The sequence below is a fragment of the Heterodontus francisci genome, chromosome 7 (assembly GCF_036365525.1).
Source record: "Heterodontus francisci isolate sHetFra1 chromosome 7, sHetFra1.hap1, whole genome shotgun sequence".
Classification (NCBI taxonomy): domain Eukaryota; kingdom Metazoa; phylum Chordata; class Chondrichthyes; order Heterodontiformes; family Heterodontidae; genus Heterodontus; species Heterodontus francisci.
In genome coordinates, this window is record NC_090377.1 from 70887033 (window position 1) to 70906100 (window position 19068).

At 40.7% G+C, this 19068-nt stretch overlaps 1 protein-coding gene across 8 annotated transcripts in view; it reads right to left on the minus strand.

The window, feature by feature from the left end:
* Positions 1 to 19068, minus strand: part of ubr3 (ubiquitin protein ligase E3 component n-recognin 3) — a 416754-nt gene that overhangs the window by 147753 nt on the left and 249933 nt on the right. For all 8 annotated transcript variants that reach the window (XM_068035371.1, XM_068035370.1, XM_068035368.1 and 5 more), the window contains one exon: positions 6306 to 6442. In XM_068035371.1, the coding sequence (XP_067891472.1) occupies positions 6306 to 6442 (137 nt within the window). The remainder of the gene's footprint in view (positions 1 to 6305; positions 6443 to 19068) is intronic.

Sequence of the window (19068 nt, forward strand, 5' to 3'; positions counted from 1 at the left end):
CACCTATCCAGTTATGTTCTTGGATACAGGGCCAATAGCCATCTCAGATTAGGCCAATGTTCCCCCTAAGCTGCACAGTTGCACAGCAACCCTAAAGTTCCCACATAGGCCACACACATGCTTTTAAGTTGCCATGCAAAAAAAAATTAAAGGGTACTTTGATTATGCTCCAACTACACTTCAACCTTGGGCGGCACAGTGGCGCAGTGGTTAGCACCACAGCCTCACAGCTCCAGCGACCCGGGTTCAATTCTGGGTACTGCCTGTGTGGAGTTTGCAAGTTCTCCCTGTGTCTGCGTGGGTTTTCGCCGGGTCCTTCGGTTTCCTCCCACCACCAAAGACTTGCAGGTTGATAGGTAAATTGGCCATTATAAAAATTGCCCCTAGTATAGGTAGGTGGTAGGGGAATATAGGGACAGGTGGGGATGTGGTAGGAATACGGAATTAGTGTAGGATTAGTATAAATGGGTGGTTGATGGTCGGCACAGACTCGGTGGGCCGAAGGGCCTGTTTCAGTGCTGTATCTCAAAATAAAAAATAAAAAAAAACCTCACCTATTCAACCATCTTCTCCTCCTTTCACACATCAGCACATCAACCTGGCCCACATTAGCAAGCATGAGTTCCTAATGTGTGTCAGGATTAAGTGTGCGTGACAGAGAACCAAGGATCTCTACCGTGGCAAAGCACCAAAGCAGAGCTTGGGGTCAGATAATCACCTGCATCTCTGCTAAAAAGTGTATAGACCCAGTGACCTGGATAAAAAGATATAAGAGTTTGATGCCTCAAACGTTGAGATTCTAACAGGCTGCAGGGTAACACACTACCATCTCATCAAAGGATGCTGAAAGGTTCCTCTGTTGTATCAGAATCACAAATAGGATGACAAGCCAGTAAACTTTGGCTTACATCCTTTGACAGTAAATGCATAATATGACTATTGCTTCAATTAAGCAAGTCGATGGTACTGAGATAAACAGAGGTCATAAACTAATACACATGACTCAGTGCATCTTAGTGTCAAGATACGCCATTAAAAAATACAATTCCTATACAACCTCCCCATTCCCCAAGAAACTGCACAGTTCCTTGATGCCTCTTCTTCAGCCACTGAATTCTAACTGGCAGCAAAAAGCCTCCATCGGGAAAGCCATGTGTCTCTCTACAGATGCATAAGGAGTTTGTACTGAGACCCCAATGTGGAGGTTGGCTGCGCAGGGGCCCTGGCTTGCCCTGAACCTGTTTACCAAGGACCACTCTTACCGTGGTAGATCAAAGCCTGCCATTCGACAGATGGAATGTGTCACAAGGAACTTGTTAGTGACTTTCCGTGTTTCCATTCCTTGATCCAAAGGATGAAAGGGGGACAATGGATCAGTGTTCATGCCGCACCCTCAGTCAGTACCCAGGCGGCCCTGAGGAAGAAAATGATCCTAACAGCAGACTGAATTCCAGAAGAAAATTCAAGGACTCCGAAAGAGCACCCCTTGCGGAATCCCAGTCACCCCAGAACCACCAGTCTCAACATTGAGCAATAGGGCATGCTCTCCAAATCTTACAACTTAATGTTGAGGGCCTATCGGCTGCCAAGCGAAACCTCATTGGTGCACTAGTATAATAGCCCCGGGACTGTCCCTGGATTCAGGAAAGGCATTCAAGTTTAGTGGAAATTCCTCCTTGCAACACTTGAGGGAATGGGCTTTAGCAACACATTCAAGGAATAGACTATAATCACAAATTAGCATTCCACATCCAGTACGCCCCAATGGCCATAGCACCCTGTTTATTCTACTGCAACAAGGATGAAACAATGATTCCCCACATTTACTCCTGATTTCTCTAATCATAGAACAAGCATCAAAGTGAATCCAGGCATTCACTGAGTACAGGCAGGAGGAAATAAACACAAAGTATTCATGTATGTTGACAACATATTGCTATATATGAAGTTTACCTAACCAACTCACACTCAAGCATCTTCCATTTAATTTGAATGTCTCACCAACTTACACAAGATGTTCCATATAGGAATCCTATATCTTTGCACGATCAGGGGCTAGCTTCAGATACCTTGCCATACACATCCACATCAAAACCTTTATCTTGCATAAAAGGAGCCCTCTCTTTTGATCTCTGCCCCTTTACCAGCCTATATGCTAACCTAACTCATTTTGAACAATCTTCCCCTATCATTCTTGAATAGGGTGAACACAAGAAAGGTCAACATTTCCCAACCTCCTCTACCTATTGCAGATGCTCCCTGTCAAGGTATCAGCTCAAGTGTTCTGCCACCTGGACTGTTACATCTCGAAGGCCTTCTGGGCAGGATAAAAAGCAGCAAATGGCCTCAAACACCACCAGCTCCTAAAATACAAGACAGTACTCATTTTCCTGATTTCAAACACCACTATGCAGCAGTTCTTATCGAAAGGATTGTGGCCCCAAATATATCTGTGCGGCTGGCAACGGAAGCCAACTTGACCAATATCAAAATCTACAGATAAAGTACTGTCGCCATAACCCTGCAAGATTTTGCAAACGTCAAAGAAAGCCAATTCCCTTGATGCTGTCCCTTCACTCCCCAACTGCCTCTTCCAGTTGCTTCCTTCATTCTCGGCTCCACCATCAAGGATGGAACATTAACCTGAAGGATACCTGGGAACATGACCTAGGCTGATCACTAAGATAGGAAGAGTGGTAAGGGTTGTGAATTCAGCACCTAAGCACCACTAGCAGCAGAATGCAGGAAGGCCAATTCAAAATCATACATCAGGCATACTGTAGCCCACAAATTGCTTCATATACTTCATTTCCATGCTAGACAACTGCTGAAGAGCCTGAAGCCAAAAAGGCAACCTCCTACACATATCCTGGTTCATATCCAGCCATTTTGGGCAGCCTCGATCCCCAAGAACATAACATGTTTCATGATCTCAGAGGACCCAGCTCAGTGCTTGCTGGACCTGTCCAATGAAGAGAAAAACTAGCACAACTCTGATTACCAGCTGCAAGATGATCATGGGCTTATCCCATACCTTTTCACCTCAACTATTTGCATGCGTTTTTTCAAAATAACCTTCCACAACTCACTAATGGTGTTTTATATGATCTGTTTTAATTCATTCAACCCATTAATTTCTTTCCATGATTTGAGAATCTGTTGTCTCTTGTGCTCTCTTTTTAAAGAAATTATAGTCTCTTCGTCGAATACATCGACAAAGTTCATTCCCTCCAGTGTCACAAGGAGGAAGCCTTACTAAAATGCCTGCTCATCTTTTACTTATCACCTGTGATGATGGCTTTTCAGGCAGACTAAAGCCATCCTCTTTGGCCCCCTTTGCAAGCTCTGTATCCATACCAATGACTTCATTCCCCCTCCCTAGTCACTGTCTCAGGCTGTACCAGACTGTTTTTGACCTCTGTATCCTATTGTAACCTGAACAGTTTCAGGCACCATATCCTTTTCGTCACCAAGATCACCTACTTCCAGCTCTGCAGCAATGTCTGCATCAACCTTTTCTCCTTTAGGATGTGACAGATATGTGTATATATCCAACATTTTCTCCCACCTCTTTCTGGAGATACTTAAGAAAAAAGATCAAAAAAACACTTTTTTCCTTAAACTGTAAAAATCATTAGACAATTAGGGTTGAGAAAAGCCAATCAACCCACCAACTACTCCATCAGAATTCTATCCTGTGTGAATAAGAGCTTCCTGATATCACTCTTTTTACTATGTTAAACATGTGTTCCTTTGACAATTTAGTTTAAGTTTCCAGATTTACCTTTCCTATACTGGATTTGTGAAAGGTCGCTCATGTCTGACCAATTTTGTTGCATTTTTCGATGAGATCATTAGCATGGTGGACAGAGGAGTGTCTGTGGGTGCTGTCCATAAGGACTTCCAGGAGGCAACTGATAAGGTTTCTTAGAAGAGATTATTGGTAAAAATTGAGACAGCACGGCGTGGCCTTGAGACATGGATCAGTAATTGGTTGGGAGGTGGGAGATGACACTAGGAATGGCTTGGGTGAAGAAATAGAGTTTTACTTGCAAATGACACTACATTAGGAGGCATATTAAGTTGTACGGATGGGTGGACTTAACTGCATTCAGTTTTGTGCACTGACCCTTGGGAAGAAAACACTGGCCTTGAAAGGGGAACAGTACAGATTCACCAGAATTATACCATAAAGGAAAAAGACAGGCTTGCATTTATATGGCACCTTTCACGAACACCAGATATCTCAATGTGCCTTACAGCCAATTAAGTACTTTTGAAGTGTAGTCACGGTTATAATGTAGGAAACACAGCAGCCGATTTGCATACAGCAAGCTCCCACAAACAGCAGTGTGATAATGACGAGATAACCTGTTTTTATGATGTTGATTGAAGGATAAATATTGGCCAGGATATCGAGGATAAAGCCCCTGCTGCTCTTCAAAATAGCGCAGTGGGGTCTTTTACCTCCACCTTAGAGAGCAGATGGGGCCTCAGTTTAACGTCTCATCCAAAAGATAGCATCTCTGTCGGTGCAGCACACCCTCAGTATAATACTGGAGTGTCAACCATGATTTTTATGCTCAAGTCCTGGCGTGGGAATTGAACATGGAACTTTCTGACTCAGAGGCTAGAGTACTACCAACTGAGCCACAGCTGACACACAAATGGCATAAGACCCACATTACGAGAACAGATTGCATAACCTTGGTATGTATTCTCTTGAATTTAGAAATTTGAGAGGTCATACAATTAAGGTGTTGAAAATTTCAATTGACCCAGCATTTTAAAGACTGAGATCAACAGGCAAAGCCTACCAAGGGATATGAAACAAATGATGCATAAATGGAGTTGGGGCACTGATCAGCTATGATCCAACAGAATGGTTCTAGGTGCAGAATGGCCTAGTCCTGTTCCTGCGTTCCAACCACTTCTATACCTCAGACATCTTTCAAAGCTGAAAAGCCCAAGTTTCTCCAGTCTTTCCTCATAACTGACCTCTGACATTAGGTTCAGACTCATGGTTTTTTGCTGCACTGGCTTCAACACTTAAATGATTCATTTATATCAGAACGACCAGAACTGGACACAGTTGTCAAGGTGTGATCTGATCAAAGCAGTATATAATTTCAGCATTATTTCCTCTGAACTGTATATACATCTACTGTTTTGGCTATACAACTTAAACTCCATCAGCTTTGTTGACTGCTGCTCTGCACTGGTTGAACATTTTATGTGTTAAGCCTATTAAGATACGTAGTTCTTTCTGGTTGATCATTGATTATTTAGAAACCTTTCTTGGGTTATGTGGGTTACCCATTTTTCTTTCCCATATACAGTATTTTACAATTTTTTCTGCCCAATTGCATATTTTGTCAAGCAAATTGTGTCATTTATGATCTGCAAAATCTACTTCCACAACCCCTTGAACTTTGGCATCTGCAATAAATCTAACCAATTGCCATTGTGTTGCTGAGTTCAAATGTCAGAAACAGTACAGGGTTCCAACACCCCAACATACCCATACTTTCCAACCTTTAGCCAATTTCTTGACCAAACCCAAAATTTAGCTTGACTTCTCACAGCATTTAGAACTCTGACAAATGCCTTTTGGCAATTTAGGTGGAATACATCATAGCGATTACCACAGACTACAGATTGTTGTAGTAGTGCTAGTTTTGCAGAGGAAGCTCCAGAATCACCTACAATGTATAAAGGTTGTCAATATACCATGGAAACTGCACTGAATTTAAAAAAATCTTTCTTGGAATGTGGGTGTCACTGGCCATCCTACATTGTCCTTGATAACCGAATGACTTGCTAGGTCATTCCAGATGGCATTTAAGAGTCAACCACATTGCTGCGGGTCTGGAGTCACAGGTAGGATAGATCAGGGAAGACAGCAGATTTCTTCCCTAAAGGACATTAGTGAACCAGATGGGTTTTTATAACAAATCAATGATAGTTTCATGGCACCATTACTGAGACTAGTTTTCAATTCCAGAGTTTTATTAATCTATTTAATTTAAATTCGATCAGCTGCCATGGTGGGATTTGAACCCATCTCCCCAGGGCATTAGATTGGGCCTGTGAATTACTAGTCTAGTGACATTACCACTATTCCCCATTACTGAATTTAGTAAAGGAAACGGTTCTTCATAAAACTTTACGTTAAATCTTTTACCTTTATATTGAAATTTCTTGTATGTATTGTACTGAGCAACTCTCAAAATATTCTTGTTAGAAATGTGCCAACTTTTTTCCCCATTAATTCATTTTCAAAGTAAATAGCAAGGCTTACATACCTAGCTACTGAATACATGAAGAGAAAGTCATTGTCTGGCGTGCCAGGAGTCTTCCCATAATCTATGTATTTCTTTTGGGTTGTACTCCTGATGTCCTTCATCACAGATTCCATCTCCTTGCTCAAGTTACTTATTGACTGTGAAAAGCAAATCAATGCAAGCAAGAGATACATTTACCAGAAATAGACACAAAACAGCTTTTTTGAAAATATTGTTAAGAAGAATGCAATTTTTGCACAACTACGAATAATAGTAGAATAAAACATGTCACTCAATTTCAAATAATTAAATGGAATGGCATAAGTGAATAAGCTCCAACTTCCTAACATATCAGGCTATAATAGGGCGGCACAGTGGCGCAGTGGTTAGCACCGCAGCCTCACAGCTCCAGGGACCCGGGTTCGAATCTGGGTCCTGCCTGTGCGGAGTTTGCAAGTTCTCCCTGTGTCTGCGTGGGTTTCCTCCGGGTGCTCCGGTTTCCTCCCACATGCCAAAGACTTGCAGGTTGATAGGTTAATTGGCCATTATAAATTACCCCTAGTATAGGTAGGTGGTAGGGAAATATATAGGGACAGGTGGGGATGTGATAGGAATATGGGATTAGTGTAGGATTTGTATAAATGGGTGGTTGATGGTCGGCACAGACTCGGTGGGCCGAAGGGCCTGTTTCAGTGCTGTATCTCTAAACTAAAATTATTACATTGCTACCTTAAAATGAACACTGCACCTGCAATAGTTTGAATAAATGGAAAACAAGTCATCAAATCACAAAATGACTAGAACAATGCCAATAGATAAGATTAATTAATTTAAATAATTTTCCTTGTTTATTAAAATGGCCTACAACCTGTAATGAACTGATCAGCTTGTAAAATCTAGTCAACAATTTGATTTCAAATAAAAAATATAGTTTTTTTTGGATCTATGTCTACATTGGATCTCAATATACAAAAGTCTTGCAAATGCTGCCCCATCAAATGGGCATGAGAATTTTTTTGCTGTCTGTGGGGCTTCAGTTCTGTTTTCCCATGGGCTTCAAAAACTTCAAAACTTACTCTCACCCATATCTGTGAAAATAATTTCATCTGACTATTTTCAGCAGCCATATTGTTTCTCACTTACCTACTCCATTCCTCTACAAATAAAAGTTAAAACAGAAAAAAAAATCTCAAATTTCAATAATTTGTAAAGATATCAAAAATACTTACCAGAATAATTATCCATTACAATTTATCATACATTCATCAACTTTCACACCATCCTCAGCCTGATCTTTTGATCCTTTCTTAGAACTCCATTCTTTTCTGGACATTTCGTGCCCTCACTGTTTTTCTTATAGTCTCACTTTGTACACAATTTATTGCCTTCCTATCTTTTTGATCTTTCCTCCAATACATGACCTAAAGTCTGTTCCCCTCCTAACTGGTTACTACAGAAAAGATGCAAGATTGTACTCCACAAATCAAATGCATCTATTCATCTAAGCCCATAACTTTTACAATTACAACATTTATACAGTCAGCGCTCTCAAATAGCAATATAATCCCATTACATGCACTCAACACACTATTACTGAAAGAAAATGGGCACGCAATTGTCTTCCCATAGGCAAACAAAACAGTTTTCTAGTCACTCATTCCAAGACTTTCAAATGATGATTACTCCAAGCTCCTTTTTATTTCAACCAATATATTTTTCCACAATACAACTTGAGTTTCTCACCACTATAAATTAATATATTTTTCATCTGTATTTCATCCTTTTTCCAAAAATACATAACATACATGAAAACCAACATGAAGCTATTTATTCATGCACCTTCTACAGCTTTATGTTGAATCATAACTTCACAACCACAACCAATGTTGAACGCATCAGCACTGTTCAGGGGTATGATGAATGCTGGACTTAGTAACATAATTATGTTGTGAAAATTGTAATTTTTATAAGTTTGAGATGGAGTCTGGCTGGTCAGGTGACCTCACATCCACTCTGCTAAAGCGCAAGACAGATGAAAGATTTTTCTTTGAAAAACAGAGACTGCAGGGGTAACACCTGAAGAACAATGGGTTTCACCCTCCCAGATGTTCAGGTTGTAAAACAAGGAGTCAGTGATTCTGAAGCTGCAAATATACCATGCAACTGTTAACACCTGGGAACAGTGCATAGCCAAGTGGCTCTGTGAAACTAAACTTCAGGACTTTGCATATTGGAACAGGACAATAAGCTATTGACTTTTGAGTCCAGATAAATTTTACAGATTTGCTGAAGGCAGACAGGCTATAAGAGAGGAAAGCAGTGGCTGCAACCTCACAGCAGGCTATAAGGATAACAACCAGCAGTTGCAGCCTTAAGAGAGAGGAGAGAGGAGAGAGGAAAGAGGAAAGCAAGAGAGAGAGAACACACCTACGCTTGGAAGCCTGATACAGCAAAAAGTTTGCGAAGACTTAAGCCTGTTTTGAAAGTAGCTTGCAGAGAAGTATATTATATTAAGTTCTGAAGTGATGTTTGACCCATGAGAAATCAGAACTGACGTCCCACAGACAGCAAAAAAATGCCCATGCCCATTGGATGGGCAGCACTTGCAAGACTTTTGTATGTTGAGATCCAATGTAGACATAGATCCAACAAAAACTATATTTTTATTTGAAATCAAATTGTTGACTAGATTTTACAAGCTGATCAGTTCACTGCAGGTTGTAGGCCATTTTAATGAGCCAGGAAAATTATTAAAATTAATTATCTTATCTATTTTCCAGTCCTCACTGGACACAGGTGTGGTGCCGGAGCATTGGAGGACTGCTAACGTTGTACCTCTGCTTAAAAAGGGAGTGAAGGATAGACCGAATAATTACAGGCCAGTCAGTCTAACCTCAGTAGTGGGAAAATTATTGGAATCTATTCTGAGAGACAGGGTAAATTGCCACTTATAAAGGCACAAGTTAATTAAGGATAGTCAGCATGGATTTGTTACAGGAAGATCTTGTTTGACCAACTTGATTGAATTTTTTGAAGAAGTAACAAGGAGGATGTGGTCTACATGGATTTTAGCAAGACTTTTGACAAGGTCCCACTTGGCAGACTAGTTAAAAATAAAATCCCATGGGATCCAGGGAAATGCAGGAAGGTGGATACAAAATTGGCTCACTGGCAGGAAACAAAGGGTAATTGCTGACAGCTGTTTTAGCGACTGGAGGGCTGTTTCCAGTGGCGTTCCACAGGGCTCAGTACTGGGTCCCCTGCTTTTTGTGGTGTATATTAACGATTTGGATGTAAATGTAGGGGGCATGATCAAGAAGTTTGCAGACGACACAAAGATTGGCCGTGTGGTAGATAACGAGTATAGCTGTAGGCTGCAGGAAGATATTGATGATCTGGTCAGATGGGCAGAAAAGTGGCAAATGGAATTCAACCTGGAGAAGTGTAAGGTGATGCATTTTGGGAGGTCAAATAAGGCAAAGGAATACACGATTAATGGGAAAATACTGAGAAGTGTAGAGGAACTGAGGGACTTTGGACTGAATGTCCACAGATCCCTGAAGGTAGGACAGGTCAATAAGGTGGTTAAGAAAGCATATGGAATCCTTTCCTTTATTAGCCAAGGTATAGAATATAAGAACAGGGAGGTTGTGCTGGAACTGTATAACTTATTCGTTTGGCCACAACGTGAGTACTATGTGCAGTTCTGGTCACCTCATTACAGAAAGGATGTAATTGCAGTGGAGAGGGTACAGAGGAAATTTACGAGGATGTTGCCGGGACTGGAAAAATGCAGTTATGAGGCAAGATTGGATAGGCTGGGGTTGGTATCCTTGGAACAGAGAAGGTTGAGGGGAGATCTTATTTAAATGTACAACATTCTGAGGGGCCTGGATAGAGTGGAGGTGAAGGGTCTAATTCACCTTAGCAGAGACGTCAATGACAAGTGACATTGATCTGGTGATTGGTAGAAAAATTAGAGGGGAGATGAGGAAAAACCGTTTCACCAAAAGGGTGGTGGGGGTCTGGAACTCACTGCCTGAAAGGGTAGTTGAGGCAGAAATCCTTAACTCATTCAAAAGGAGTCTGGATATGCACCTCAAGTGCCGTAATCTGCAGGGCTACAGACCAAATGCTGGAAGGTGGGATTAGAATAGGTGAATCATTTTTTGACCGACAGAGACACGATGGGCCAAGTGGCCTCTTTCTATGCTTTAAACTTTCTATGATTCTGAGTAGAAGACCGGCAGGACCACTAGCCTTATTCACAGACATCCAGGTTGGAAGTACTTGAAGTGAGTGAAGAGGACATGACTTTGAGAAAGGTCTGGGAGATCCAACCCATTGCAACTGGGAGGAGTTTGGGGCTTCTAACCACAAAGATTTTGCCGAAGAGAAGCGTCTAACATATAAATGTGGTATGAGGTTTATTAAGTAAAGAAAACACCTTTCTTTGTAATCTGGGGTATCAGCTCTTCACAAAGTACTACTTAGTTAATGGGGATTTCTTTTAGTTATAATAAAAGTCTTAAAACATGACATCTAGTTGCGTAATTCTTTATATTGGTCTGGGGATTCTAATTTTTAAAACATTAACAGTCTCACTGAGGCTGTAACAAGGGGTATCGTGGAATTTGTTTTACAGATAACTACTTAGTGATCATTTAGTTACATGGATCAAATCTTGTTTTCCAAATACATTTTGCATTTGTACCCACATTTCTGTCCCTGTTTCTAATGATCAGTAGGCTTTAGGATGCAAAGATCAGACTAGAAAGTTGATTCTTGATGTTTCACAGGCATTAAATAATATTGCACCTTACTGGCTGTAGGAAGAGAATTGAACAGCTCTGGGAATGCCAAATGGAAGCGGAATTACCTACCTTGGTTACAAAATTGGTACTGACAATTTATGAGCGTCTTTTTAAAAATTTTCTCCTGATTTCTCAGATATTTTGTACAGCATTTTCTGTCAATTAAAATGTCTAGCAGAACTTTCACTTTTGCATCCCTTGAAACGCAAGATGGAGATTTTGCAAGGCCTTGAGGCAATGCCAAAAACTAGTTAGAGAAATCTGGTGAAAAGCTTTAAAATCCTGCAGTCCATACTTTCTAACCTGATCAATAACAAGGATAAATCATGAATGATTAGCTAACCAATGAGAATAAACTACAAACATAAACATATGACATTGTGACTGCACTGCATGTTGCTAGACATGTTAATCTACTGGATACAATCAACATAATTGTTGCTGCTTGTAGAATTTTCTCAGACATGAACTGTAACCATTTTTGCAAATGCCAGTTCAAAGGTGTGAGTGACCAAACATTTGATGAAAACAGTGCTTCCTCATTGTTAGAAGATGATGAGATCCTTCCACCAATAGGAAAGACACTGGAAGCTTTAACTTACAAATGAAGCTAGGATATAATGAGATTCACAGTACCCTTACAAGACCTCTAAATGCAACCACTGGTTAAAAAAGCATATCTTTCAAGTGATGTAATGGGAAATTTATTAAAAATCTACCATATAAATAACACAGTGAAGCTGCAATATTCTAGTTGCATTGCACCTGTAGGTGTCATTGTCAGAATAATTCTGTGTAACAAGTTAACTTAAGTACCACCTCAGCACAGTGTTATGTGACTGTCAACTAATTAGAAACGCCTTCTGTAAAATCTTGGTGCAATTCTTACATTTGTCCACTAAGAGGCACTGCAGCAATCATTTCCTAAGAAGTCATCAGATATGTTTATGGACTAAAGTTAAGTTCACTTGGTGTCAAACGGGCAGAAATAACATCTCTAGTACAAAAAAATTGTGTTTGAAGAAAACTATCATTTCCTTCCCTGCAGGGCACACTAAGCAAGTGACGTGTGCCAATATAGTGTGCATCCAAGTTGTCGCAGACTTCAAGAAAGGGAAGTGAAAAGCTGCTGAAACAATTTTGTCAGCCACAACTGTATGAAGTGAACAGGTTGCCAAGTGGTAGCTCACAAAATTTGTCTGTTAAAAAAAAAAGTTGCGAGTGTAGTACAATTGAATCACTGATTCCAGGTGTAGCCTGAAGGACGGATTCTCTCCTCAGCTGCTTCCTAGAAAGTAACAACCCTCCCGCCAAGGTTTATCAAAGCAAACTACCCTCCCTTCACTGAAATAAATGAGCAAAGTTTCCACAACCCCTCAAACATACATCACAACATATGACCTTGAAGACCCCTCCCCTCAAACCCCCAACTGATCAGTGCTTCTGAGTTGTATCAACAAATCACAGCCTAGAGTTCATGCTCAGCAGCTAAGACAACAAAGCATAAATCGAAATGCACCACACCCTGACACCCTGTCACAATTTTTAAATGTTATTAATTCAATTCAGTCCACCCTCCCTCACCACTGCCCTGACACTTCTTTCCCACAACTCTACTCTGGGAACATAGGAACAGGAATAGGTCATTCAGCTCAACAGGTCTTGCCAGTGTTTATGCTCCACACAAGCCTCCTCCCACCCTTCTATATCAAAACCCATCAACCTTTCCTTCTATCCCTTTCTCCCTCATGGGTTCATCCAGCTTCCCCTTGAATACGTCTTTACAATTCACCTCAACTACTACCTGTGGTTGCAAGTTCCACATTCTAGCCATTTTCTGGGTAAAGAAGTTTTTCCTGAATTCCCTTTTGGATATATTAATAACTAACTTATATTTTATGGTCTCTTGTTCTGGTCTTGCCCACAAGTGGAAATGTCATTGCTACGTCTACGCTATTAAACCCTTTCACATGTTCTTGAAGACTTCTGTCAGGTCACCGCTAATCTTAGCCTGTTCAATCTTTCCTGATAGATATTATCTCTCAGTTCTGGTAGTATGCTGTTATTTATTTTTAACACCTTCGCAATGCCTCTATATCCTCTTTATAATATGGAGACTGGAACTGTACACAGCACTCCAAGTGTGGTCTAACCAAGGTTCTATACAAGCTTATAATAACTTCTCTACTTTTCAATTCTATCCCTGTAGAAAGGAACACCAGTACTTTGTTTTTATGGCCTTATTACAGTCTCTATTTCTACTTTAAGTGGTCTCTGTTCCTCTATCTCATTGAGGCATTCCAAGGAATATGTGGTCTCCTTATTCCTTCTACCAAAATATATCACCTCAGACTTATTTATGTTGAAATTCATTTGGCAATTACACACCTATTCTGCAAATTTATTAATGTCTTAGCTGTATTTTGTCACAGTCCTCCTCTGTATTAACTACAATTTGGCATCATCCGCAAATTTTTACATTGTGCTTCCAATTCCCAAGTCCAAGTTATTCATGTAAATAGTCCACAACATGGTCCCAGCACCGATCCTTGTGGAACACCACTTCCCACCGTGTGCTAATCCATGTAACTAGCATTAACACCTACTTTCCCTTTTCTGATTTGTAGCCAGCTTGCTATTAGAGATTGAATTTTTATTAGATTTTATTAATTTTATGAATATTCTATTAGAACATGGCTGATCTGTACTTCATCGGCATTTACACACATTTCTCCCTATCTTTTGACATCCATAACTAACAAAAATCACTAATTTGGCTAAGGAGCTTTGTAAATTGAACTGTCAATGTCAGGCTACTTCTTGGAGCCATACAGCATTTTGAGATTGTTCTGCATCTGTAACATAGCGCCACACCCACAGTGATATACTATTCTTGATAAAATGGTACTGTTCACAGTAAGTCAAGGAAACAGTTTGGTGGGAAGAATTAAGAGAGACAACATAATCTAAACAGTACAATTTTAAAGGAGGTGCAAGAGGAGACACACCTTGGGGTGTCTATACATAAATCGTTGATAGTGGCAGTACAGGTTAACAAAGCCATTAATAAAGCATATGGGATCATGTGCTTTATAAATAGCATCATTGAGTACAAAAGCTGGGAAGTTACACTTAACCTTTATAAGACACTAGTTTTGCTCCAGCTGGAGTATTATGTCCAATTTTGGGCACCACACATTAAGAAGGATATAAAGACTTTGGAGAGGGTACAGAAGTGAGTTATGGCTTCAGAGATAAAGGATTATAGTTGTGTGGATAAACTGGAGAAGCTATGGTGTAATCCTTAGAGCACAGAAGGCCAAGAGGAGATTGCATTGTGTTTAAAATCATTAAAGGTTTAGATAGAGTAAGTAAAGAGGTGTTTCCAATGGCTGAATGAGGGTACAGACTTAAAAAGGTGCTTGGCAAAGAATCAGAGGCGATGAATTAAAACTTTTTTTAATGTGACGAGCAATTAGGATTTAGAATGCACTCCTTGGTAGGGTGGTGGAGATAGATCCAATAGTAGCTCTCAAAAGAATTGGATAAATACTTCAAGGAGAAAAAATTGCAGGGATACGGGGAAGGATTGGGGGAACAAACTGGATTGCTTTTCAAAGAGCTGGCGCAGACTCCATGTGCTGAATGGCCTCACTCTGTGCTGTACTATTCTATGATTCCATGATTTCCTTTGTACCTGTGCGCTAGCTTTTAGTAATTTATGTAACTGGGCACCTAAATCCCTTTCCTCCTATCTATGTGCAACTTTTTGCTCCCATCTAGATAACTTACTGTACCTTCTTAATTTAGTCTCATTGGCAAACCCAATGGGCCTATTCTATGATAAAGTGCTTTGGAATAATAGGGGTGTTACAAAAATGTGATAGGAAAAGTTTGACAGGGAATGTATGATAGTAAATAAAAGTAGCATTTACAGAAATGCATGCTATATAATCGATTGACATAATGCTAAACTAGTAATTATTTTTTTTACAAATATGTAGTTGAACATCTGTGTTCACATTGATCAGCAGGCAGCACTCTTGCCTCTGGGTAATAAGGTTGAGAGTTCAAACTGCACATTGGCAGCTGACTTCAATAATCTAGGTTGACATTGGAGCAGAGTAGAAGCAGTACTACATTTCAGAAGTAGCACCATTGTAATGTTAAATAAAACTGAAAATGCTTGAAATACTCAATTGGTCAGGCAGCATGTCTGGAGAGAGAAACAGAGTTAACGTTTCAGGTTGACCTTTGTCAGAACAGGAAAAAGTTAGAGATGTAACAGGTTTTAAGCACGTACACAGGCAGGGAAAGGGGCTTTCAACAAACAGCAACTTACTTCTGCTTCTTTCAATTTAGTATACTGCATTTTTTCTGTTTTGTGGGATGTGGACGGCGCTGGCTCAGCCAGCATTTATTGCCCACCCCTAATTTTGCCCTTGAATTGAGTGGCTTGCTCTGCCATTTCACAGGACATTTTTAAGAGCCCACCACATTGCTGTGGGTCTGGATTCAAATGCAGGCCAGACCTGGTAAGGGTGGCAGATTTCCTTCCCTAAAAGACGTTAGTGAACGAGATGGTTTTTTACAACAATCAACAATGGTTTTACAGTCATCATTAGATTAGCTTTTTTCAAAAAATAAATCTGGAATTTAATTGAATTCAAATTTCACCATCTTCTGTGGTGGGATTCAAACCCATGTCCCCAGAGCATTAGCCTGGGCTCTGAATTACTAGTCCAGTGACATTACCACTATGCCACCACCTCCCCTCACAATATGGTCTCCTCTACATTCCAAATGCAGATTGAGTGATTGCTTTGTGGAAACCCTCCACAAGCGTGACCCTAAGCTTTTGGTCACCTGTCATTTTAATTCTCTGCCTAACTCTGGCTGATTTCTTTTTCCTCAGCCTCCTACACGGTTCCAATGAAGCTCAGCCTAAGATCAAGCAACAACACCTCATCTTTCACTTAAGGACTTTACAGTCTTCCGGACTCAATAATGAGTTCAACAATTTCAGATCGTAAGTTCTGCCCCCATGTATTTGAATAGCAAATGTTGGTATTGATTCTGCTATGCCCATTTACACCTCCTCTAAACCCATCTGTTCTGGAATCTGAGTAATTCTCGAAGATCAAAACAAACGCATCCACTATTTCTACAGCTCCCTCTTTTAAAACCATACCTAATATTAACTGGGATAGTCTTAGTGCAAAAGGCTTAAAGGGGGCAGAATACTTAAAATGCATACAGGAGAGCTTTTTGAGCCAGTACGTAGAAAGTCCTATAAGAGAAGGGCGGTACTGGACCTAATCCTAGGGAATGAAGCTGGACAAGTGGTAGAAGTGTCAGTGGGGGAGCATTTCAGGGATAGTAACCATAACTCTAAGATTTAAGGTAGTTATGGAAAAGGACAAAGACGGGCCGGAAATAAAGGTACTGAATTGGAAGAAGGTCGATTTCAATATGATAAAACAGGATCTGGTCAAAGTGGACTGGGAGCAGCTACTTGTAGGAAAGTCTACATTAGATCAGTGGGAGTCAAAGAGGAAATAGTGAGGGTTCAGAGCCAACATGTACCCGTTAAGGCAAAGGGTAGGACCAACAAGTCCAGGGAACCCTGGATGTCAAGGGATATAGAGGATTGGATAAGGAAAGAAAAGGAGGCCTGTGGAAGATTTGGAGTGCTGAAAACAGCAGAGGCACCAGAAGAGTATAGAAAGTGTAGGGGGGGTACTAAAAAAAGTAATTAGGAGAGCGAAGAGGGGGCATGAAAAAACACTCGTGGGCAAGATAAAGGAAAATCCCAAGGCGTTTTATAAGTATATTAAGGGCAAGAGGATAACCAGGGAAAGAGTAAGGCCCATTAGGAACCAAAGTGGCAATCTGTGTGTGGAGCCTGAGGACATAGGTGAGGTTTTAAATGATTACTTTTCATCTGTGTTCACTAAGAACGATGATGTAGGTGTAGAGATCAGGGAGGGGGATTATGATATAATTGAACATATTAGCTGTTTTAGTGGGCTTAAAAGTGGATAAATCCCCAGGCCCAGATGAGATGTATCCCAGGCTGTTATGTGAGGCAAGGGAGGAGATAGCAGGGGCTCTGACACAAATTTTCAAATCCTCTTTGGCCACAGGAAAGGTACCAGAGGACTGCGAATGTGGTGCCATTATTCAAGAAGGGTAGCAGGGATAAACCAGGTAATTACAGGCCGGTGAGTCTAACATCAGTGGTTGGAAAAATATTGGAAAGAATTCTGAGGGACAGGATTAATCTCCACTTGGAGAGGCAGGGATTAATCAGGGATAGTCAGCATGGCTTTGTCAGGGGGAGAACATGTCTAACTAACTTGATTGAATTTTTCGAGGAGGTGACTAGATATGTAGATGAGGGTAAAGTAGTTGATGTAGTCTACATGGACTTCAGTAAGGCTTTTGATAAGGTCCCGCATGGGAGATTGGTTAAGAAGGTAAGAGCTCATGGGATCCGGGGCAATTTGACAAAGTGATGGTAGAGGGTTGTTTTTGCGATTGGAAGCCTGTGACACAGGGATCGGTGCTAGGACCCTTGCTGTTTGTAGTGCACATTAATGATTTAGATGTGAATATAGGAGGCATGATCATTAAGTTCGCAGATGACACAAAAATTGGTGAGGAGGAAAGCCTTAGATTACAGGAAGATATAGATGGGCTAGTAAGATGGGTGGAGCAGTGGCAAATGGAATTTAATCCTGAAAAGTGTGAGGTAATGCATTTTGGGAGGACTAACAAGGCAAGGGAATACACAATGATTGGTAGGACCCTAGGAAGTACAGAAGGTCAGAGAGACCTTGGTGTACTTGTCCATAGATCACTGAAGGCAGCAGGACAGGTAGATAAGGTGTTTCGGAAGGCATATGGGATACTTGCCTTTATTAGCCGAGGCACAGAATATAAGAGCAGGGAGGTTATGATGGAGCTGTATAAAACACTAGTTAGGCCACAGCTGGAGTACGGTGTACAGTTCTGGGCACCACACTATAGGAAGGATGTGATTGCACTGGAGAGGGTGCAGAGGAGATTCACCAGGATGTTGCCTGGGCTGGAGCATTTCAGCTATGAAGAGAGACTGAAAAGGCTAGGGTTGTTTTCCATACAGCAGAGAAGGCTGAGGGGGGACATGATTGTGGTATACAAAATTATGAGGGACATTTATAGGTTAGATAGGGAGAAACCTTTTCCCTTAGTGGAGGGGTCAATAACTAAGAGGCATAGATTTAAGGTAAGGGGCAGAAGGTTTAGAAGGGATTCGAGGAAAGATTTTTTCACCCAGAGGGTGGTTGGAATCTGGAACGCACTGCCTGAAGAGGTGGTAGAGGCAGGAACCCTCACAACATTTAAGTAGTATTTAGATGAGCACTTGAAACACCTTAGCATACATGGCTACAGGCCAAGTGCTGGAAAATGAGATTAGATTAGTTAGGTGCTTGATGGCTGGCACAGACATGATGGGCCAAAGGGCCTGTTTCTGTGCTGTATAACTAAGACTTTATAGGATGCAGGCTCTCAGGTCCAGGGGATTTGTCACCACTTAGTCCCAGTAACTTCTCCAGTACTATTTCTTTACTTATATTGATTTCTTTAGTTCTTTATTCTCACTAGACGTTTGGTCCTTCTTTATTTATGGCATTTTTCTTGTGTCTGCTACTGTGAAGACAGATACAAAATATTTGTTTGCTGTCTCTATTTCCTTATTCCCCATTATAATTTCACCTGTCCTTACCTATAGGCCCATGTTTACTCTGACTGATCTCTTCCTATTCAAACAGCTATAGAATTGTATACAATCGGTTTTTATCTCTTGCTAGCCTACTTTCTCTAATTTTATCAATTTCTTGGTCCTCCTTTGCTTGTATGAGCAGTAAGTATGAGATAAGTATATTTATATTACAAAGTGATCTACAACATTCAATGTTAACCAC